The 25,707-nt window shown below is 36.3% G+C and overlaps 1 protein-coding gene across 7 annotated transcripts in view; it reads right to left on the reverse strand.

Moving 5' to 3' along the window:
• The window catches only part of znf76 (zinc finger protein 76), a 51,164-nt gene that overhangs the window by 11,239 nt on the left and 14,218 nt on the right, over positions 1-25,707 (reverse strand). For 6 of the 7 annotated variants that reach the window (XM_051924644.1, XM_051924647.1, XM_051924645.1 and 3 more), the window contains 8 exons: positions 22,928-23,011; positions 11,326-11,403; positions 7,615-7,811; positions 6,476-6,562; positions 6,122-6,238; positions 5,767-5,968; positions 5,161-5,340; positions 4,544-4,777 (listed from right to left, as the gene is read on the reverse strand). In XM_051924644.1, coding sequence (XP_051780604.1) covers positions 4,544-4,777; positions 5,161-5,340; positions 5,767-5,968; positions 6,122-6,238; positions 6,476-6,562; positions 7,615-7,811; positions 11,326-11,403; positions 22,928-23,011 — 1,179 coding nt within the window. The remainder of the gene's footprint in view (positions 1-4,543; positions 4,778-5,160; positions 5,341-5,766; positions 5,969-6,121; positions 6,239-6,475; positions 6,563-7,614; positions 7,812-11,325; positions 11,404-22,927; positions 23,012-25,707) is intronic. The other variant, XM_051924649.1, reaches the window with a different exon arrangement.

Raw genomic sequence — 25,707 nt, forward strand, 5'->3', positions numbered from 1 at the left:
TGTTAAAGAGGAATGCAATGAGCTTGTTTGCTTAATAGGCTTTGTTGTCATGACTTTAAATAAGTTCATCTAAATAAGTATGGAGAATTACACAAAGGTATTTAAAGAGACCAAGTTGACATAGTTTTGTTATACAAGAGGGTATAGTGCTCTATCCACTTATCAAAAGGAGCAGTCCTGTTTGCCGCAAGTATAAAGAGTATTCCACTATGCTTAGCACACCAGGATATAGGGGTTTTGGGGTTTTTTTTTTTGTAAATCTTAAGTTAACTTTTTCTCTTTGCAATGAAGGTTGCAGTAACTTACACTCTCTGCCCCTGCAGTAGTACATACTTGAAAATCTGCTACTAGCTGGAACATGCATATACTGACTTTGTGCTCACTTTCATGCAAAAGCCTATAATCACACTGAAAATGAAACTATATTAGTGAATCTGACTATATGTGCAAAATCAAGTCAAGTGGCCTTATTGTCATACCATCCATCCAATGTTTCCCAGGACCTCGGTGCAACATATACATAAACACGTGGCAAGTGCAAGACAAGTGAAGAGCTACACTATAAATTTAGAAAAAAATAAATGGTAAATTATTTCATAGTAATAAATTGAAATAAATAAATAATAGTTAAAACTAATAATAATAACCTTTAATTCATTTATGATTATTAGTCTCCGAGCATCTACAAGCTACTTTTGATTAGCGAAATAGGTAAAATCATGAAAATAGTGCATCTAATGAAAAGCGTATGATCCAGCAGTAATTAAACCCATGTATCTACGTAAAATAAAAAAGGCCTGGCGATTTCTACATAACAGTAAAATCACACAGCCATTGCCACTTTCTACTGCAAGTGATTGACAAATAATTGAGCACTTTCCTTTGAATTGAATATTAGCATCTATAATTATGGTGAACAGTTTTGAACAAATTTTTTGTTGACTTCAATTCTTAAGCTTATTTACACTAAAAAAGGTATGCCGATTCTGAAAGTATAGTTAGTTTTCTTCTATCACATCAGGTTTTTTCTCTACCGCTTATATTCGTGTGATTACTGTAGCATGGATTTGTATAGGCTATTCATTTACACGCAAGACAGTCTGGTCAGAGGTTGTGCGCTGCTCTACGTAGTGAATAAGCAAAATCTATTTTTCTACTTACACACGTATTTCGTTTCTTTCAGATCATGTCTGGCTCTGCTATTTCTTGTCATAAGTGCCTAAACAACCCTGATTCATTTTGTTCTATCTGTGGCAGTTTCACCATTCCCAGTCAAAGGGCGAACATCAGCACATTTGAAGAGCAAGCCTATTTGGCATATTTCAAAGTTAAACTTGGTGATCAAGAGAAGTCTTGGGCCCCTCATTAGGTGTGCAAACAGTGTGTTGAGGGTTTACGGAAGTGGACAAAGGGAACAAGTGATAAGATGCCATTTGGTATACCTATGGTTTGGCAAGAGCCAGGAGATCATTTCAGTGATTGTTACTTTTGTATAGTGAAAACTTCAGGATATAACAAGAAAAATAAATGTAACATAGAGTATCCTAGTCTATCATGGGCTATACGCCCAGTGGCTCATTCAAATGAAATCCCAGTGCCAGCTTTCGTTACACTACCCTCTCTTGAAGAACATGATTATGGTGATGAACTAGGTGACAACAATGATGAAGAGTTTGAAACTGAAGTGGACTCTGTTCGTAAGGGATTTGATCAACATGAGTTGAGTAATTTGGCACATGATTTGGGACTATCGAAGAAGGCTTCAGAACTCCTAGCATCAAGACTGCATGAGAAAAACTTACTTGAAAAAGGAACAAAGGTATCGTACTTTTGAACCAGAGAAATTGCATTTCTGCAGTACTTTAGAACTGACAGTGTCTTTGTGTATTGCCATAACATACCTGGTTTAATGGAGGAATTGGGAATTCCAATCTAAAACTCAACTGAATGGCGACTATTCATCAATAGCTCAAAGCGGAGCTTAAAGTGTGTCCTCCTTCACAATGGCAATATATTTGGGTCAGTCAGTTTCTCTTTGTGAAGAATATGCTGACATAAACAGAGTCATTGAGTTGTTGCAATATCACCAACACAATTGGGTCATCTGTGTTGACCTTAAAATGGTATGCTTCCTTCTTGGTCAGCAACGCAGATACACCAAATACCCCTGTTATCTGTGCATGTGGGACAGCAGAGCTCGTGAGAGGCATTGGGTGGAAAGGTACTGGCCTCCAAGATCTGCCCTAAAACCAGGTGATCCAAACATTCTACATGAGCCACTTCTTGATAGAAAGAATATTATATTCCTGCCTCTGTACATGAAACTGGGTCTGATGAAGCAGTTCGTTAAAGCTTTGCTAACTGAAGGAGACTGTTTCAAGTACCTCATTTTGGCATTTCCTAGCCTGTCATTTGAAAAAATAAAGGCCAGTGTGTTTGATGGTCCACAGGTTCGGCAGCTCATCAAAGATGAATATTTCATCAGGACAATATCAGAAGTCGAAAAGAATGCTTGGTTATCATTCAAAGCCATTGTCAAGGACTTTCTTGGAAACACACAAGCAAATAATTATACAGGAATTGTCCAGAAACTCTTGGAGAGCTACAAAATGCTTGGTTGCAATATGAGCATCAAGGTGCATTTTCTGCATAGCCATCTTTCTAACTTCCCGGAAAACCTTGGTGCAGTCAGTGATGAGCAAGGTGAATGATTCCACCAAGATTTGAAGATCAAGGAAGGACGGTATCAGGGTAGATGGCATGTACATATGATGGCTGACTATTGTTGGAGCATCCGGCGGGATTGTCCTAACACTGAACACTCCAGGAAAAGCTATAAGCGTAAATCTTTACCTTAACCGCTTACCCAATTAATTTTCAATGTTTTACTGTAAAAAAAATGTCACAGAGTAACAATAAATCCTTTGTATGAACAAAAGAAATTAAAATAAACAGTACATTCAAGTTATTGTTTCATTATTTTTTCATTGTATGTAAAATTTGTATGTTTTTTGACAAAAAAAGGAGGGTACCCTGTATTGTAAAAACTGGATGTGATAGCAAAAAACTGGGTCCATTTCTGGATTCACCACCCAAAAATTAGTAAAAAAACAAGTGTACGATCTAACTCAACAAAAAATGCGTTCCCCAGTGTTTCTTTATGATGACTGTACTGAATATTTAATTAAAATTTACTAGCTTTATAAAATTTTCTAAAATTGTGGTATTATGGTACATAGCACAATCTGACAAGCTTGAAATTATTTAGTTCAGGCCATGAAAGCACTTTATTTAATGAACAGAGTGCTCATTTTTAAAATACAAAAATTAAAAACAGCAATTTGACAAGTACATATATATACAGCCACTCCAATTATATCTCTTTATGTCTTTCTCTTTCAATTTATTTGGCTACCAAAATTATGGCATGTGCCCTTTGCTGCCAGTACAGTCTCCAGTATTTTCCCGAGGTTTACAGCATACTGGCCTACTGGTTAAAAAATATTAACCTGGCACAGTCCAGCACGCCTTAAATATTAATGGACTTATTCAAACCCAATTCACTTAACATGAAAGACTGACCTGAGCCAATTTTGTGACCCTTGCACTTTACTCATGCCTATTTGTGCCGATGCACAGTTTAAACAATAAATAAATAAATTTAAAAAAAAATGCTGAGGCAAACATCACACAGCAGTAGTAACAGGTGTGGGATACCCTTAGGTCTCCGAGGGCTGCACATGCGCAGCACTCATCAGATCAGTGTGTGTCTACCCGCACCGAAAGGTATGGGTAATTTGTTGAACCCCATTTGTAATGTTCCTCACAAATGAGGTATTCCCAGTAAGTGCTGGCCAAAAGCCAGCACTGATTAAGTTTCTGCTGTTTCTACATGCAACCTGTCACTGCTAGCATTTGAATGGTTTAATGAGGTTCTCAGATTAGTCCTGCAGCGGTCACTCATGGCCTCTGGAGGACGCATGGAAGATGATCAAACCTGTAAAAGGTCACAACAAGTTTTCCATAGGTAAACCTGTGGAAGGATCATTATTGAGTCTTGAGGGATAAGAGCAGAAGGCCAGCACATCTGGCTGACAAACAAATGTTGCAGAATTAAAAGGAATACAAATTTCACTTGGAGCACTTTTTAGGTATGTTTGCATAGAATGTAAACAGCACCTAATGTTTTCGTCACTTCTATCAATACTGGCTTGTGTGAATATTTGTTACACCACCACACTTCTCCTGCTGTTTGAAATCGTACTTTTTTGATCTTCCTGATCATAAAAATAAAAGTAAAAAATGCAAGCAATTTAATTTATCTATAAATAAATGTAAGCACAACAACTCAAAGGTTCAAAATGTTGGAATTTATTAAAATCAAAAATGGAATTGACTTAAATCTGATTTGGGTTAAGGCTTAATGAACCAATTAAGATCTAAAAAATAAATAATCTCATATTTAACAACTTAAGAATATTTTCTTTTTTAAGACTTGACTGTAAGAAAGTAAAATTACGAATTAATATAAATAATTACTTACCATCTGAATTCTGCTTATCATAAAGAGCCTGTTCACTCTCCTCTGTTGCATCAAAGTCCCCATGGGCAGTGCGTTTGTGCATGGCAAGCGTGGAAGTTTGCCGATACGTCTTGCCACAGTGGTTGCAAGTGTATGGCTTGCAGTGTGTGTGTACCACATGGTGCTTGTACAAGCTGGAGTATTCTGTGAAGCGTTTGCCACAACCAGGCACAGTGCAAACATAGGGCTTTTCTCCTTAATAGGGGGAAAAGATAAAAAGCAATTGAAAAAACAAAATAAAACTTCACTTTTGAACTGCACCAATGACAAATTAAATGACTGACTGCTAATGGCAATATTTTTAGAAAATTGGTAAAAAATATTGACAACTAGCTGAAACAGATGACTTGCTGATAAATTAGTACATATTCAATTTGGATATTTATTTACCAAGAAAAATAAAAATCCCTGTCATAGATTATTGAAAAAGGTGGCAAAGGTTAATTGTAATGAATGCTTGCCACAGAAAGCTATTTTTATTTCTGTAGAATATTGGACAATCTTATACTTCTGACAAACTGGTGAGCTACCATTTATCCCTTTGTGGATTTGAGCTGAACAGAGTCCCAACTACCAACCTGTGTGTATTCTCATGTGATTCTTAAAATTGGTTGCGCTAGCAAACCCCCGTCCACATCCTGGTTCTTCACACAAGTATGGCCGCTCCCCAGTGTGAGTGCGAATATGAACTTTGCGTATGTTTGAAGTGGTGAAAGAGCGGCCACAGCCCTCAAATGGACACTTGAAGGGTCGTTCACCTAGAAAAGGAACACATAACCAAAATACAAATCCCCAGAGATTAATATGGATTTTATGGCGTAGATTGTAGGATCAGCTCTCAATGGTCTAAGGGAAAATAAATAAAAACAAGAGAAAAATATTATAAATTTAATAACATCAGGAGAATTGTGCCAATTATTTTCCTCTTTATTTTATAAATAAATAATAAAATAATTTTGAAGATCTTATTTTAAGATGTGCTTTTTATTAACCAGGCACTTGACAGGAGTGATGGCCCCTGCTCAGATTATTCCTTTTCCCTTGTTAAATTATGCAAGAAAACAAACAGAAAAAAGAAAAAGAAAAAAGCTTGAAGGAACACTGCGGAAGGGTGCATTAACCTGACCTGGGGCTGTCTTCAGTCAACCAGTTATGTGCACTACAGAACAGGGCCATCAGACTACCTGTGTGAGTTCGGATATGCTTTTGGAGGTCCCCTGATGTCTTGAATGCCTTCGTACACATGTCTTCTGGACACTTGTAGGGTTTTTCTCCTGTGTGAGTCCTGATGTGGCTTTTCAAGCCATAGCCTGTAGCAAAGGCTTTTCCACAGTCTGGCACATCACACCTGTATGGTCTGTCACCTGTATGTGCTCTTTCATGAACCTACAGACACAAGTAATGGTAAACATTCTAGAGCTTCATGCTTCACTTTCAAGCAAAAGAGATGAATAAACAAGTAATTTAAGAACCATGCATAATTATTTGGAAACGTGATGGGTGTGGCAAAATCACTTGGTGAGGTGCACAGTGCCATACCTTTAGGTGATGAGCTGTGGTATAAAGACGGCCACAGCCCTCATAATCACAGCGAAAGGACTTGTCACCGCCTTGCTGCAACTTCCCAGAGCTCTGTGGCTCCCCCTCAAACAAGACCTGCCAGAAGTGACACGGGAAGAGCACTTCAGATCGCAGAGAGTAGATCATTTCACTTTAGCCCACTGCCTCTGATATGAGAAACTGGTTCTCAGCAACCTCACAAACAAGAGAAGCTGCAGCTTACTTCATGTTAGAGGTATAAAACTACAGGTTGTTGCTGTCAAGATATTAAAACTGTGTTATAAACTGTAAGCTTGATTTTGATTAATCTGATATATTAATATCTACTCTCACCTGCACAGCAGGGTGTTCCTCAGGGGAGTCCATCTGCTGAAGTCCATTTGTGCCGGTTAAGTTTTGACTAACTGCAGACTCAGATATCTGCCACAAACAAAAACTTTATTAACAAATTTAACTACAATATATTGAAAAGAGTTAAAGACATAAAAAACAAAACATAAATATTTTGCTACTGGATTCATGCTACAGCTTGCAATAGTTTTCTTATTATTTGAATTAGTAAAAGCCCCCTAAAAAGTATTCCACAACAGTCCTTTTAATGTTTCTCTTTCTATTGTTCATTCTACCTCAAAGTTTTCTTTATTAGCTAAGTGTTAACGTTCAAACCCAATATATAGACCCAGTGTCTCCCTGTCTTGGTGCATTCTGTAAAATGCATAATCCTGTGAATTTGCATTTTAGGCATTGTAACTTTGACTTCTTCATAAAGTAAAATAACTATTATTTAACTGAGACACTAAAGTGCCATGATAGTGAGTTGACTGTTCACTCCACAGTAGACTTTTATTTACTCTGACACTTTTAAAGGAACTCTAGAACCCTTTATTATAAACGCATAATTTACGTTCCTCCCTTTACTTTAACAATTTAAGCTACAGAGAATATTACCAATAAATTCTAGGTGAATTAAAGAACATTATGAAAACATAAACAGTACTGTATGTACAAGCACATGCTGTTTCTCACAAGTGTAAATACATAACAGGCATAGAAAATTAAAACCAAATAAATGTGTGGAATCATCATCCTGCTTGTTAAAGCAAAAATTTGTACCTGCAAACACATTTAAAGACTTGGTCAATGGTTGTCTTTTGCAAACGTCATCACAGACGAATTTCCCTTTTAATAAAAATTGTATGTATAAAACAGATTTAGTTTTTAAACAAAGATTCAGCTTCCTTCTGAAAATAAGCCGTGTCAAAATATTCATACATAAATACTCATTCAAGACATTCAACAGAAATATTCAAAAGAAGACATTTTTTTACCAAGCTATTAAAATCCATACTAACACCTATGTAAAGATTACATAGTAAGAAGTAATACTTGGAAGTAAAGTTTAAGTGTCAGCCTGTACAGGTTTTCAAGTTTAGATGTCTGATGTAGCCATTCATCTTAAAAACCCAAATTACCTTGCTAGCATACTGCTCCAGAGTACTGATTGTGTCTGTGTCCACAGTGGTCTCTTCTGAGGTCAGTTCTTCAAGTCCTCCATCTGTGTGGACTACTAAGTTGGCGCCACCTGCCTGCATAGTCATGGGATGGTGAATATATGCTGTGCTTCCATCCTCCAGCTGGACAGCTTCCACAGCATTTGGATCATAGCCGTCTGGTAAACAATTGGTAAAACTTTTTTTTTACTATTTTTTTTTCTTGCAATTTGTATTTAATTTTATATTTGATTATGTAGTGTTGTTTTGTAAGTAAAGTTTCAACATGCTTTTTATCTTGTTTTGTAGTATGGTTAATTAGTTTGTAAACTTCTTTGTTACCCTGACCCTGAATTTGATTAAGAGGATGGAATTAGTGTTTTATGTTACATAAAACCTTGTTAGAGTATGTGAAGAGTAAATAATGGCAGAAAAAAAATTGTCACAAAAAAAAAAAAATCATCAAGAATAAAGCATGCTGACATACATTATATCGAACAAGCATCAAAAAAACAAAAATTCTTGGTTTAGTAGACTGTAGCACTGAAGTTTGTTTAAAGATGGTGTCTTCACACTATGAAGCATACAGACAATCTCAATGAAGAATGAAACTCATTGTAATGATTAAAACTACCATAAATGGCCCGTCAACTGCAAAGTACTGAAGGCACTCTAATATTTGTGACTACTAAAAAGTCTGAATTTATTCTAGGTGCCCTTATGGCAACAACAGACTTACGTTAGACTTGACAGTCAGAAGGCTGAATAAAAAGGAAACTTGATGTATGTTTCCAGAGGTTGTCCTGTGCCTGCATAACCAGAGTGGTGAATTAAAACATTTTGGAAGATAGCTTCTTAAAGTATGGTAGACCATTGCACCCTGGTCTTGTAGGAACACTGAGAATGCAAAGGCTTTTGTTTGAGTCAATTTCTAAATCCACTGCTGTTTCATGCTGTTAAATGAAACGTTTGTTTAATCAGACAGATTGTTTCAGCTCGCAGTACATATGACAATAAATTGGAACTTGAATTTGCCAGCAGTTTCAGAAATAATTAATTTCTCTTTTAAATTCCTGAAGATTTTAAATTCTTGTAAAATAATGCTATTGGTGTTATGACATAATTTTTTTCTATTTCTACATTTTTTTTAAATTTTACTTATTTATTAAACATTTTATGTGTTTATTTTTTTTTTTACTTAACCAACAGGAAATTAAAAATGAGGTGCAAATAACAAGACACTATAGTTACAAAATAGCGTAACAACCTATTTGGTTGCTATTTTCACCTTCTTATGATGTATTCATCATTAAGTAATTGTATTATTAACATATTTAGGAAAAACAATATAAAAGAATAATGTGTTTAGGAACTAAGGTTTCTAATCCCATCCATGAAGAAGGAGTACAACATCTGATTAAATTAAACAGGAATTAACCACAAAATTGCCTTCTACCAAAGACGCTGCTTAGCAAAAAAACAAGGACATTCACACTATAATAACAGCCAAGAAACAGCATTACGAAAATGGATCTGATGTCATAAATATATGGCAGGGAAATATTCTTGTGTGTTTTTTTTTTTTTATCACTTTCATTTTATCAAATGTGACATGTTATATATGAAACTATAACTTCCAATACTTTATCATAAAAATGGCCAAACACATGACTCAGAAACACAATTTCTAAGTTAAACTGAGACTAAGCTCTTCTGATATGAAGTTTGGGGTGCTGTTGATAAATCTAAAACTAATAAGTAATTCACTGCTTAACCTACATTGAAACAAAATAACAAAAACACTCTAGTGTCCCCATTATAAACAAAATCTTAAATCCATTCTCCATTGCCATGGCTCCAATGACATTACACTGGATCTGTTGCAAGATACTAGACATGATGAAGCCAGATAATCCAGCACATCATGACAGAAGTAGGCTAGCTTGGTAAGTGGCATTATATCGGATTTGTACCAGTGATGCACTTAAAAAGAATCAACATTTACTCTGCCCAAATATGCAAATTGAATTATTTTTAAGTTAAAAAAAGAAAAAAAAAACTGATCCCACTGCTATAAATGATTTACATTATTTTTTTTCTCCATTGCCACAACAGAAACTCCATACATGTAGGTACTTGCTTTCTCCTTGAGTGTCTGCTGCAATAAACTGGCATTTCTTGATAATGGAACATAACTAAGTCATGAGCAGTTCACTGATTTCATTATTTTGCAGTAAATAAGAAATATTTACTACAATAAATTGTTTTTAGCATAGCAGAGTAAATTGTTCATTATTCTGGTCCACAACATATCTGGACTCAACAGCACAAACATTGTAAAACTTCAAGAGAAAGCTGACCTATGCCTTGCACCAGATAATCCTATTACAATACATTGTAAAATGCAAACTGTCATGGGAAAAAATAAACATAAAAATTTCAAACCCACCTAATCCAATTCAGGGTCATGGGGGATAAGAGCCTACCCTAGCAGCACTGGGTACAAAGAAGGAAGCAGCCCTGGACAGGGCATCAGTGCATCACAGGGCCCACCCACAACTCACCAATTAACCAAATCTATGTGTCTTTGGGAATGTTAAAGGAAAACTTAAAATGATCTTGATCTTAATTTTTGATATAAAACAAAGGCTGGCATTTATTGTGCCTTTATAAATCAATGCAAGCTAAGTATTAAACATTTTTAAAAAATACATATTTTATGACTGCAAGACACTCTTTACTTAAACATACTGTATTTCACAAGTCCTTGACAATTATTCTAGGTATGACAGATGTGAGCGCAATCTAATGGCAGATGTTTTTTCACTCTTGATTCCTGATGTTGGTTTACACAAAATTCATTGCTGTGAATTTTGATTTGAATGCTAGAATGACTATAACTTGAGTGTGCCCTTATGACATCACTGTAAAAGGATGCATCAGATACATAGAAACAAAAAACACAAGATCAAGTTTATATAAAGACCTTCTGGTGCATTTTCTTTTTTTTTTCTTTATTCATTAAAAATATTCGAGAATACAGTTAAAATTTTCTAAGAATATATTTCAGGATCACATCCTAACAAAGCCAGAGGACATTACTAGGCAAAAACAAAGTCTGTGAAGTATGTAACATAACACACTTTAATAATAATACACATAAGTAACAATCAAAATTTGACCACATTTGAGAAAACAGAAGTACCAAAATACACTTAAACTCACCATGCACATTTAGATTTGCCAAGCAACTTGATTCCATGTCTTTGAATTATGACAGGGAAAACAATAGAAAATAGGGCACATCTTCACACAAACAGAGGATCCTCACCATTTTAAGATCTGATATAAGGGTGAGAAAAGTTGCACACCACCAGCATGCTATTCTGTTCATTACTAATGTGTGGCAACATCTTGAAATTAAACAAGGGGGAAAATTAATCTTTCTATCGACATGTTTCATGATATGACTGACTCTTTTACAAATGCCACTTTATGCAATTGCGGTAAAAATAAATAAACAATAAAAACAATACATTTATTGTAAACATGCAATTTAAAAATGTGCTTAACGTGAATTAAACTTTGTAAAATGTAATATGGTACTATATGCCAGAACACAAGCTACATTTCCAGCATACTATACATAGATACTACAACAGTTGAAGATAAAGAACTAAAGAATTTTATTACCTTTTGGTGTATGATGAATATATGCTGTGGTCCCATCTTCCAGCTGAACTGGTTGGCCATCTTCAAAGGTCATGGTCTCTAAAAGTACCAGAAATGATTGTTTATGTCTATTGTACACAATGAAAAAATACAAGATCCTGCAAGACCTCTTTGCACAAACCACTAATTTGATGAAGTTGTATAATAATGTACAGTTCTGAACTGAAGAAAACCAGGAAATAACATTCTCAAAGTATGATGATATACTAGCAACAGTATACTGTGTCATCATGCCATGTGAATTTTACTTTTTTTTTTTTTTTTTTTTTTACTTTAATAAGCCAAAACAGAGGAGAAGACTACTTAAAATAACTGTACAAAAACAAAGGAAAAAGGGCATAAAATCTAATGAAAATATATACCTCCTTTTAATGAATCTGTATATCCTTAGACTGAATTGTCAGAGCTTGATATAATCCTATGAAATATGATTATCTGACAGAACAATTAAGTAACAAATATTGATTCTCAGTTCCTATATTACAAACATATACATATTATTTAAAAACAGAAAGATTATAGAAATCTTGAAGAATAAAGTTACCAATAGTTATGGTTCTGTAAACAATTATAAAATAAGCTATAAAGCTCCGAAGGTTCACCAAAAGACACAATCAAAAGACATTGGATGCATTTTTGAAAAACGGCACAACACTGCAAATCATTACAATTATATTATACTTGTTTTAATATTTCTTTGAAATATTCTTCTTCAAAATTTAAATCATTACTCCCTTGTCCTTCTCCAATTTGCACATTTACATTTCAAAGCTTTAACATATGTGAGGTGTAGCAGATAACAACATAGTGCAAGAACACAATTTCTGATTAGTAAATACAATAAAAAATTCTTCAGTTCTCAAAATGAAAGAGATCTTGGATGATGATAAAAAAAAAAAACTTTTCAAAATTACTATTATATGAACGTAATTCCTCCAAAAAAAGTAAAGATCAAAACATTGTTTTTGCTACATTTTATGTAATTTTTTTTTAATTAAATGTTTCACTAACATATTAATAATGCTATACAAATTTATTTTACTATAAATTAAAGTAAAATCATGTTTCTTTTTTTTTTTATTAAAAAATTTTCTCTTTCAGTCACATTTTGATCCTAATGCTACTCATTTTATTTTATGCTGACATCATCATTTATTCATTTAATAGTAAAACAAATTCAATAATATTTATTCTACATTGGTGTTTTTACTGTCCTGCAGTGGGTTGGCACCCTGCCCGGGATTGGTTCCTGCCTTGTGCCCTGTGATGGCTGAGATTGGCTCCAGCAGACCCCCGTGACCCTGTGTTCGGATTCAGCGGGTTGGAAAATGGATGGATGGATGGTGTTTTTACAGATCTTTTAGCGATGATAACAAAGTATGTTTTTTCCCTAAGCCATGTACAGTGGGGCAAAAAAGTATTTAGTCAGCCACCAATTGTGCAAGTTCTCCCACTTAAAAAGATGAGAGAGGCCTGTAATTTTTATCATAGGTATACCTCAACTATGAGAGACAAAATGAAAAAAAAAAATCCAGAAAATCACATTGTCTGATTTTTAAAGAATTTATTTGCAAATTATGGTGGAAAATAAGTATTTGGTCACCTACAAACAAGCAAGATTTCTGGCTCTCACAGACCTGTAACTTCTTCTGTAAGAGGCTCCTCTGTCCTCCACTCGTTACCTGTATTAATGGCACCTGTTTGAACTCGTTATCAATATAAAAGACACCTGTCCACAACCTCAAACAGTCCCACTCCAAACTCCACTATGGCCAAGACCAAAGAGCTGTCAAAGGACACCACAAACAAAATTGTAGACCTGCACCAGGCTGGGAAGACTGAATCTGCAATAGGTAAGCAGCTTGGTGTGAAGAAATCAACTGTGGGAGCAATTATTAGAAAATGGAAGACATAGAAGACCACTGATAATCTCCCTCGATCTGGGGCTCCACGCAAGATCTCAGCCCATGGGTTCAAAATGATCACAAGAACGGTGAGCAAAAATCCCAGAACCACACGGGGGGACCTAGTGAATGACCTGCAGACAGCTGGGACCAAAGTAACAAAGGCTACCATCAGTAACACACTACGTCATCAGAGATTCAAATCCTGCAGTGCCAGACGTGTCCCCCTGCTTAAGCCAGTACATGTGCAGGCCCGTCTGAAGTTTGCTAGAGAGCATTTGGATGATCCAGAAGAGGAATGAAACCAAAATAGAACTTTTTGGTAAAAACTCTACTCGTCGTGTTTGGAGGAGAAAGAATGCTGAGTTGCATCCAAAGAACACCATACCTACTGTAAAGCAAAGGGGTGGAAACATCATGCTTTGGGGCTGTTTTTCTGCAAAGGGACCAGGACGACTGATCCGTGTAAAGGAAAGAATGAATGGGGCCATGTATCGTCAGATTTTGAGTGAAAACCTCCTTCCATCAACAAGGGCATTGAAGATGAAACATGGCTGGGTCTTTCAGCATGACAATGATCCCAAACACACCGCCCGGGTAATGAAGGAGTAGCTTCGTAAGAAGCATATCAAGGTCCTGGAGTGGCCTAGCCAGTCTCCAGATCTCAACCCCATAGAAAATCTTTGGAGGGAGTTGAAAGTCCATGTTGCCCAGCGACAGCCCCAAAACATCACTGCTCTAGAGGAGATCTGCATGGAGGAATGGGCCAAAATACCAGCAAACAGTGTGTGAGAACCTTGTGAAGACTTACAGAAAACGTTTGACCTCTGTCATTGCCAACAAATGGTATATAATAATTGAGATGAACTTTTGTTATTGACCAAATACTTTTTTTCCACCATAATTTGCAAATAAATTCTTCAAAAATCAGACAATGTGATTTTCTGGATTTTTTTTTCTCATTTTGTCTCTCATAGTTGAGGTATACCTATGATGAAAATTACAGGCTTCTCTCATCTTTTTAAGTGGGAGAACTTGCACAATTGGTGGCTGTCTAAATACTTTTTTGCCCCACATGGATGATGGCCCAACACATACACATTTTCACAGCAGAGAAGTAAAATATTCTGTAATGGTCAGTCACTTGAGGTCGGCCCAACTGAACATGCACTTCACTTGCTGAAGACAAAACTGAAGGCAGAAAGACCAATAAACAAGCAGTAACTGAAGACAGCTGAAGTAAAGTTCTGGTAAAGCATCACTAGGGAAGAACCCCAACATTTGGTAATGTCCTTGACTCTCAGACTTCAGGCAGTCATTGACTGCAACAGGTTTTCAACCAAGTATTGAAAATTATCATTATGTTTACGATAATGTCCAATTACTTTTGAGACCCTGAAAACGCCAGAGGGACTATTTATAAAAACTGGCTATTGTTTAATACAGCTTATGCAATATTTTTGTTAAAGCCCTTGAATTAAGTTTGAAAGTGTACACTTTAATCACAGAGACAAAAACTCATGCATGCATGACAACACTTGACCTCTAAAATTACTTTTGAAAATTACTTTTGAAATAAGCATGTGGTTTGAAAGTTTAGAGTTGCAGGCTATTATTTGCTATTTGCTGTAAGCACAATGTACGAGGGCAATCCCAAAAGTAAGGTCTCCAAAGCGGTGGGGACGTAGAGAAACTGTTCATACGGCTGTTGGCCACACTGTTGTGATTGGTGCTTCCTCCACTCCCAAACAAGCATGTGCGGCTTCGCTGGGATGCTCAATCTTGGCTTGGCAGCCCTTGAAAATGGAGCTCCTGTTGAATGCTACCGCCAAGTGCAAAGTTCACGCAGGAGACCGTCAATTTCCGACAAGAGAGTCGCGAATGTTGAGGAAAACATGCATAAAGATCGGCGGTTGGAACTTCATCACCCTCCCACCCTATAGTCCAGACTTGGCACCCAGTGACTACCACCTGTTCCCTAAGTTGAAAGAACATTTGTCCGGAAAGCGATTCTGCTCCGACGAAGAGGTGAAAGATGAGGTTCAACGCTTCCTGAAGGACATGGCAACGAGCTGGTATGACATGGGCATTCTAAAACTACCATAGCGTCTACAAAAATGCATCGACCGAAATGGCAATTATGTAGAAAAATAAGTAAGTCTTTAACCTTTAAAATGATGTAAACATTATAGAAAATAAACGGTTGTTTGTATTTCTAAAAAAATAGGAGACCTTACTTTTGGGATTACCCTCGTAATAAATGTTTACTCTTGTTCTTTCGGTATCCATTAATATTAACGCTGAGAGGGTTCAGAAATTAATAAAGAATCTGAGTAGTTCCATTATCCTGTGTAAACTGAATGTTTTAATTTGCATCAAAATGAATAAAAGATATGCATTTCAAGACATAAAGTACCGTACAGTATAGTTATGAGTCATAAGTGCCATATGTGGCAGGTCTTCAGCATCAACCCTTCCTGTCTTTTACCACCATAGACTTGTATGGATGTATACATTTTAAAAAAGTTTGGCAAGAAAGTTAACAGTTCACATTTGTTTTCACTGTGTTTGAAAGGAAGGCACACTATTTCTGTCATTGTTAATTATATTATTTTAAAGAGAATGTCCTGTTTAGTAATATTATTGTGTTATAGGGCTGTATTGACTTTTAAAAATATGTGAATAATAATGAAAGATATTCTTAAAATTATTTCATGGTTTGTGGTTTAATTTCCTATTTCTAATAGGAAAATATTATTTTGGTCTTAAACTTCTTCATATTTGATATTGTTAATGGATTTTTTGAGCCTGCAGACCTAATATATATAACACAAGTTTTGTGGATTTTGGAATGACCTTAAATCAAAATAGGAGCTGTAAAAAGTGAATTAGACCTTTGCCTTAAAAGGTAGAGTTTTTGATTTCTATTCATTTCAGCCTCCACACGTCAAGTCTATTAACATTCACAAATATGTTCTGCACTCTGTAACGAACTTAAGATTATAGGTGAAAATGATCAGAAAGCAGTTTCTCATATTTTGAAAGTAAACATATATTTCAGAAAAAAATATAATAAATTCACATTTTCTTGCCATACAGTCAAAGTTTGCTTTAAATGTCATGTGTACACACATGTGCACGTAAATATTTTTTAAAATGTGATACACAGATGAGACAATCTATGTATGACTAAAGTCTGTACACTCGGTAATCACTAAACTCGGTACACCAGCAACAGCATCTACCTTGATAGGTTATGTTCCATATTTACCCCATTGGGACCTCGAGTCCTTCATGTGCACAGTTGAGCCTCTAAGATTTTCATTGTACCCACAGACAGAAAATGTCAAACCGTTTCAAACTGCAGGCACAATTTTTCCGTTTCAAACTGCAGGCACAATTTTTATCAGGAATATTGTATCTAATTTCCTTAAAACTGCAGTTCTTCCAGGTTCTGCATTCCTCTGTTACTGTTGTTATAGTTTTCTTTACCCCTTTTCATATAACCTGTTTATTGTTGTTTCCACAATACTTTATATATTTAATTAAAAGTTATCGGGGTACCTGGAACATTTTAGGAGTTGTATTTAGGTGAACAAGCAATGAAAATTCATCCATTCAGGCAGTGTAACAAATCAGAAAACAGATAAATGAAACTGAATGCATGTAAACACTCAATTATTTTAAGTTTTTTATTTCAAGATATTTTTAAGTGATTAAAAAGACAAAAAGATACAATACAGACCATCTTCTGCATAATTTTGGCAAGCCAGAACATAAATGCATTTTAGTGACATACAGTATGATTTTATTTTGCGACTGACAGGTTTCATCTTCTAACTGAGTAATGGTATGTGGCTTCATTATCATGTAGTTTTACTGGAACAAATGTGGCTTCAGTATAATATAGTTGTATGGGAACACATTCCTTATATCTATGAGTAGTCATTTTGATGTAGACGGAATACAAAGCCAGATTTCAGATATGTGATGTCCGATTGTGATCTGTGTGCTAGTTTATGCATTTTTGTTTCCAAATTGGCAACGTACACCAGACAGTTATGTAAGCACACATATCAAAAAGTGATTTCATCTTCTAACCAAAGATTAACAAATGGCTGGTAAAAAAGTTTTCCATCAAAAAAATGAATCTTTATATTATGCACCTTGAATCAGATAATATTTAATGACACGGGGATGAATCTGTTTTGCATTGTTTTTCTTGTGATGAACTTACCAACATTTCTTTTTATTGTAGTTACTGTCAAGTACCATATGAAACTACACTGCTCAAATAATTAAGGGATCCCTTAATCATCACAGTCTAACACCAAGTCAAGTTTCAGGGATATCAGTCTGTCCAGTTAGGAAGTATAAGTGATTGTGAATCAACTTCACCTTCTTTGATGCAAATGAAAGTAACAACCCCCAAAAAGGGAATGATTTTACAGGTGGTGGCCACAGACAATTGCTCTCTCCTTATTCTTCCTGACAGATTCTTCTCTAGTTTGTGTTTTACTAGTGTCCTTGTCACTACTGGTAGCATGAGGCGGTACCTGCAGCCAATTCAAGTTGCACAGGTAGTCTACCTTCTTCAGGATAGCACATCCATATGTACCATTGCAAGAAGGTTTGCTGTGTCTCCCAGCACAGTCTCAAGAGCATGGATGAGATACCAGCAGATGGGCCGCTACACAATGAGAGCTAGACAGGGCTATATAACGCCAGCTACCCATCAGCAGGACTGGTGTCTGGTCCTTTGTGTGAGGAGGAACTGGAGAAGCACTGCTAGAGCCCTACAAAATGATCTTTTGCTGGTTCCTGGAGTTCATGTTTCTGACCAAACTGTCAGAAACAGATTCCATAAGAGTGGCAAGAGGGTCCGATGTCATCTAGTGAGACCTGTGTCCACAGCCCATCACTGTGCAGCTTGTTTGGTATTCGCCAGAAGATGCTAAAATTGGCAGCACCACCATTAGTGCCCCATTCTCTTCACAGATAAGAGCAGGTTCACACTGAGCACATGTGACAGACGTGAAAGAGTCTGGTGATGCCATGGTGAATGAAGTGCAGCCTGCATCATCATCCAGCATGACTGGTTTTTGGTGGGCCAGTGATGGTTTGGGGAGGCATATTCTTGAAGGGTCACACAGACCTCCCACATGCTAGGCGACAGTACCTCAACTGCTTTTAGGTACAAGGATGAAATCTTCAGAGCCACATTGTCAGACCTTATGCCGTGGGTTTCTCCAGGTGGAAGACAATGCCCGGCCTCATGTGGCCAGAGTGTGTAGGCAGTTCCTGAACGACAAACGCATATTTGAAGTGTACTTTTTTTAAACTATAGCCATGGATGAAAATTAAAGTGAACTCCCACTCAAGCATTTGCATACTTCTGCTGTCTGTAATGGTGAGGCTCATTTAATTTTTCCACCCATGAAAGCCCTTTACTTTATAGTTATAAAAATGAAAGTCATTTTTATTTCTCATAGGGTAATATAGTATTAAAGCTATGAAATCATATAGGTTAGCAGTTATTATTTATTCTTTGTGTGTGCCTTTGATTTATGTTCTGCTATTTAACCAAATAAAATATTATTTTTGAAATGTGTTTTTTTTTGTTTTTTTTCATGTATGAGAACAGGTGATTTTGTATGCCGTGTATTATTCTGACGTTTATCTTGCCTATGAAGTTTAGCTCAAAAACATTTTTACAATGGCCAAAAAAAAGAACAAGAAAGTGCATAAATCTTATATGTAATTTAACCAAGTAGATAAAAATGATTATAAATTAGTTTTGTTTTCTTAGTATTTTTTCATTTATTTAGCACCGTCCTATCACTTCTGTAGCATTTGCCTGAATCTGAGCAGACAGTTTAGCCCTTTTACACTTTAGATTTCATCCTGCTGCTTCTGTCAGCAATCATATCATCAACACACTCTAGTGACACAAGTCCTTTGGCAGCAATACATGCCCATGCCATAACACTGCCTCTGTCATGTTACACAATGGAATTCTAATATTGTGGAACATTTTAAAAAACTGCCTAAAACCCATTATTTTAATTTGGCTTTTTCATAACTACATTTTAGTTGTATTCCTAACAGAATATATGGACACGGAATTATCACATTCTTCAGGGAATCGCAGTCTTTACTAATCGATACTATTCTCTACTGTCTTTTCTGGTTCTCTGTGGTGGCGATCTGCACCACCACCATCTGATCAAGGCACCATGCAGCCACCTGTGATGATGGAATGAAGACTGTCCACGAGACAGACTTCATCAAATTCTATCATATGAAGCCTGAAAACAAAGAGGACTGATTTGCGAACATTTGTTAGGTAGTTCCCAGTGGGGGCTGGGCAGTCTTTAGGCCTTAGAACCCCTGAACATTTTGTTTTTCTCCATCCTATCTGGAGCCTTTTTGTTTTTTCTGTCCTCATAGCCATCTGACCGTACCTTTTTCTTTTGTTACTTATTTTTTAATATTATTGCCTATTCTTAATTGTTTTTTTCTTCATGTAACGTTTTCTTTGACAATTTTGTAAAGCACTTTGAGCTACATTGTTTGTATGAAAATGTGCTATATAAATAAAAAAATGCTGTTGTTGTTACACAGATGATGTGTATGCTTCAGATCATGAGCTATTTCTTCCCTTCTCCTTCCCTCATTCTTGTATATGTGTATCTTACTTTCATCTGTCAAAAGAAAATGGTTGGAAAACTGGGCAGGCCTTCCAATTCTTGAAGCTTATCAGTGGTCTTCACCTTGTGGTACATGCTCTGCACTTATTTTCATGAAGTTTTTGCTTGATTGTAGACTTTGACAATGATACATCTTCTTCCTGGTGGGTGTTCTTGACTTGGCTAGATGTTGTGAAAGAATTTTTCATTGCTAAGGAACAAATTTTGCGATCATATAGCACAGTTGTCTCCCATAGTCATCGAAGCCCTTTGGTGCTGCTGAGCTCACCAGTGCATTTCTTCTTTTTAAGGATGTACAAAATTGTTCATTTGGCCACTCCTAATGTTTCTGCCATCTCTCAGATGGGTCTACTTTATTTTTCAGCTTAATGATGCCTTGCTGTACTTGTATTGACAGCTCTTTAGACCTCATACGGAGGACTCACAGCATCAGCTTCCATATGCAAATTCCACACTTGAAATCAACTCCAGCCCTTTTCCCTGCTTATTTGTTAAATAAATAATGAAGGAACTGTCCACACCTGACCATGGAACAATTTCCCAGGCAAGTGTCCAATTACTTTTTATCACTTGAGATGGAGGAGACATCATACAGCATTTTTATAATTCCTAAACCATTCAACTAATTTTTATGTAAATTCACAAGTTAAAGCTGGCAGTCTGCACTTTCAGACCTCATTCATAATACAGCTACAAATCCAATATACTTTGGTAATAAGTTAAAATAACAACTTTCTCAATGTCCAAATACTAATGGGCCTAACTATATATAGACTGACTATGTTAAACTGGAAGTGATCCTATATAAACATCCATCCATTTTTTGAACTCACTCCAGTAAAGGGTAGGGTTATGGAGAGTAGAAGCCTATCCCAACTCCACTGGTCAAATGATTGGAAACAATCCCAGTTAAGACCCCAGGGCATCAAAATGCATATTCCTCATTCAACACACCACGTCTTTGAAACAGGAGTGAAAACCCATATGGACAAAATAAGAGCATACAAACACCACACTGAGAGCAACACGGCCAAGATATGAATGGGCTCCTGAGGTTGTGAGGTAGAAGCTGTAATTACTGTGTTTTTCTTGCAGACAGATTTTGAAGATTACAGATTGTTTTTTAGAATTGAGATACAGTGATCCCTCGCTATATCGCGCTTCGCCTTTCGCGGCTTCACTCCATCGCGGATTTTATATGTAAGCATATTTAAATATATATCGCGGATTTTTCGCTGCTTCGCGGGTTTCTGCGGACAATAGGTCTTTTAATTTCTGGTACATGCTTCCTCAGTTGGTTTGCCCAGTTGATTTCATACAAGGGACGCTATTGGCAGATGGCTGAAAAGCTATCCAGCTAACTTTCTCTTTCTCTCTCTCTCTCTCTCTCTCTCTCTCTCTCTCTTGCGCTGACGTAGGGGGGTGTGAGCAGGGGGGCTGTGTGCAGCTGCTTCCTGAAGGACAGGCTGCACGGAGCTTCGCATACTTAAAAGCTCAAAGGGCACGTATTGATTTTTTTTATCTGTCTCTCGCTATCTCTCTCTCTCTCTCTTCCTGCTCCTGACAGAGGGGGTGTGAGCTGCCGCCTTCAACAGCTTTGTACTGGCGGTGCTTCGCATACTTAAAAGCCGTATTGATTTTTTTTTTGACTGCTTGCTTTGCACTCCTTTGAAAAGGAAGATATGTTTGCATTCTTTTAATTGTGAGACAGAACTGTCATCTCTGTCTTGTCATGGAGCACAGTTTAAACTTTTGAAAAAGAGACAAATGTTTGTTTGCAGTGTTTGAATAACGTTCCTGTCTCTCTACAACCTCCTGTGTTTCTGCGCAAATCTGTGACCCAAGCATGACAATATAAAAATAACCATATAAACATATGGTTTCTACTTCGCGGATTTTCCTACTTCGCGGGTGGCTCTGGAACGCAACCCCCGCGATGGAGGAGGGATTACTGTATATTTATTATTTGTAATATTTCTAGATCATGCATATTCTGTATGAAACAGAGCTTAATATGCATTATTAAATTTAAATTGACTTCTTATAACAAACATTTAACTGGAACACAGAGCGACATCATAGTTCTAATAGAAAGAGAAGTGCTTCAATAAACTTTTATCCTTAAGAACAGGCTATTTTTTCATTTTTCTCTTGATCATCAGGTTAGCAGGTTACCCCAAATCCAAAAAACCCAACAATTTAAGGTTAATGTTTTTTGATAAGTTAAGCCCCTTTGTTCTTTCACTTGCTTATAAGAACAGATCTGAGTCAGACGGTCAACTACAATTCATTTTTTAAATTGTCAGAAACAGAACTAACACAGAGAGAAAACTCTCCAAATAAGGCAAAGTTTTTTTAGCATGCATTGGAAATGGGTAGTTTAGAAAAGATGAATAGAATGATGAAAATGACTTTTCTATCATAAGATACTGATTTACATCACAATCACTTTATCAAACCATGAAATGGAATAAGGTAATGTAGCATGGTTATGCAACAGAGAATGTCTATTTAATCTGGCACCATATTTAACAGTAAAGTCTGGCAGAAGTACATGAGTATTAAAAAGTCTGCCCTGTTGCACTGAGCACATCATTTGCTATAGTTACAGATACAGAGAAATTACTGTCATGGGGCAAACTTTTGACTAGAGTTTTAATGGATTTACATGTTGGCTACTTTCAAGGGAATGTCCCTGTATATATGTATGTGTGTGTGTGCATGTATGTGTGTGTGTGTGTGCATGTGTGTGTGTGTGTGTGTGTGTGTGCGTGTGTGAGGATGTCACTTTGTGGTCATGATAACTCCAAAATGAATCACTCAATCCTAATGAATCTTATTAGTATTGTAAAATGCTAGAAACTACTTGATTTTGAGCAAAAAAATACTGTCTCCACCACCTTGGCAAATATGATGCTGTACTAACTAAATAATTAATAGTTTACTGACCTTTCTGTTGGACTGTAACCTGCTGGATGTATGCAGTGGTTCCATCTTCTAGTTGTATGGTGTCCCCATCAATCAGCTTTCCATCTATGAGAAGGAAAAAGAACTTTTAAACTAACTTTGACACTGACTTTTTCCAGAGTACACGTATGCAAAGGTCAAAAGAGAAATGGTACAGGGTCAAATACGTGCATACTGATATCCATTACTGCTTCAAAACAAATAAACAATAACAAATAACTCCTGAAAATGAAAGTAGCCTGCAAACGGGAAGCCCCTTCACACTAGGTCACACATTTGAAATGAACACCCACCTCTCCCTCTTATACAAGAGTCCTGTCTTCAGTTTCATACAAACTTAATAATTAAGGGCACAGCCAATAAATAGGAGACTGTGTGAAGCCTTAAAAGGCTAATAAAACTTACAGTGGCAGATTGGTGAGCAGACAACATATTTTAAAGAAGTTATTGAATTGTAAACGGAAATTATTATTCCTATAATAAATGCATTTTTCTGAAAAACTAATACTAATGAATTAATGGGTCAGCAGAAACTGTAAATTGCTTAAAAAAAAGCTAACCGACAATACTTTAATGAAGGATGATGTAATGTCAGCAGATATTGCTAGTTGTGTTTGGTAATTAACCGATCAATCAACATTTTTTTTTTTTAAATTGATTTTATTAGAAGCAAATAAATTCCACACAAGCAAGTCTAATTTTACAGAACTAAGTTCAAGTCAAATCAACCCCCACCCCTAAGAAAGAGAGCTAGGCCAACAGAGTAAAACTTTAAGAGTAGGAAAAATAAAAAAATAAACAGATAAATAAATTAATTAAAAAAGGGAAGAGAATCCACTTCCTCAAAGTAAATGCTTATTCTAAAATGTTATTGATTAGATCTTGCCAGGTTTAAAAAAAAAACTCACAGATCCCCTACGTGAGAATTTGATTTTTTCCAATTTCAAATAATATATAACATCAGTTACCCACTGATTTAAAAGAGATGTGTTAGGATTCTTTCCGTTGAGCAAGTTCCTGTGTGCTGATTGGCTCAGCGACGGAGTGCTGCATTAACCAGGAAGTCTCATCTCACTCATTCAGCATTAACGTGCTCCTGCTACTGCTTCAGGGGCTGTGTACAAGCGACAACAGAAGATGCAAATGATTGCAGAAAAGGTAAAAGTTTTGGATATGTTGAAGGAAGGGAACAGCTACACCGCTGCAGGACACCATTATGGCATCAATGAGTCCACGATTCTTTTTATTTAAAAAGGAGGAAAAGCATATAAGATCTACGGCCGCAGTGTTCTTTAACCAGGGCACAAAACGAGTTGCAAGTGGATGTGATAAGGCAGTAGTCTGGATGGAATCTGCTTTAGGGATTTGGATTGAAGACTGCTGGAAGAAGAACAACGGCGGTGCTACACAGTCGCCTGAAGAGGCTCCTTTAGAAGAGCTGTAACGCTATCCTTTGTTGTGCAGTAAAATTAAACTCATCGGTATCGGACAAGTCGTCGTGTCATTGTTGGTGAGTAACCATAATTAATTATCTACGTACAGTACTTATTACATGTACATAGTTTAGTGTCACTGTACACACATTTTACTGTATACAATTTTTCTTGCATTGTACGTATTTATTGCTGGTGGCCTGTCTGTCGTAATGGCTGTAACATATGTGATATCGGAGACGCTCGATATCTTTAAAATAATATTTAGGTTTTACTGTATATAAACTGTGTTTACATACATAACTTCAATGAATCTTACCTAATATCTAAGAGAATACAAAGGGTTTATGCTGTATAATTGTGCGTGAAATGTTTATAATAGTGTGGGAGAGTTTATAAGGGCTTAAAATATATAAAAAGAACCATATGAACATATGGTTTCTACTTCGCAGATTTTCACCTTTCGCAGGGGGTTCTGGAACGCAACCCCCACGATGGAGGAGGGATTACTGTATTGATGTATATGGGAATGGTTTGCAATAGAAAAAGAAGCTTAGGAAGGATACTAATCTTGACAGTGTTAATTCTTCCAGCTAAAGTGAGATGGGAGGGTAGACCATCTATGCAAGTTTTGCTCAAGTTTTTCCATGCAGACAGCAAAATGTTGTTGATAAAGAACTTTATGTTTACTTGTGATGTTTACCCCTAGGTATTTAAACTGATCTGCGATGATAAAAGGGAAGGTGTCCAATCTAGTATTGTGTGCTAGAGAGTTCACTGGAAAGAGCACACTTTTATTCAAATTAATTCTGAGACCAGAAATCTTTTGAAATTCTGTTAGTGCCGTTAGGACTGCCCGCACAGTATTTTGTGGATCTGACATATATAGTACCATAACATCTGTATATAGTGAAATTTTCTGTTCAAGTCCTTCCTGATAATCCCATTTATCTCATAAGTACTTTGACAGTGAACTGCCAGTGGCTCAAAGGCGACTGTAAAAAGCAGTGGTGACAAGGAGGAGCCTTGTCTAGTATCCCATTCTAGTTTGAAGTACTGTAGTCTAAAATAATGTTGTTAATACAAACTGAAGCTTCTGGCCTGTTATATAGTAGTTTGACCCATGCATATATGTTCGGGCCAAACCCAAATATCTCCAATGTAGTGAAAAGGTAGTTCCATTCAACTATATCAAATGCTTTTTCTGCATCCAAAGATATTATCATCTCTGGGGTATTAGACTTTGTGGGTGCACATATTACATTAAACAAGCATAGATGATTTGAAGCTAAATGTTTGCCTTTAATAAATCCAGTTTGGTCTTGTGAT

Source organism: Erpetoichthys calabaricus, chromosome 3 (genome assembly GCF_900747795.2).
Source record: "Erpetoichthys calabaricus chromosome 3, fErpCal1.3, whole genome shotgun sequence".
NCBI lineage: Eukaryota > Metazoa > Chordata > Cladistia > Polypteriformes > Polypteridae > Erpetoichthys > Erpetoichthys calabaricus.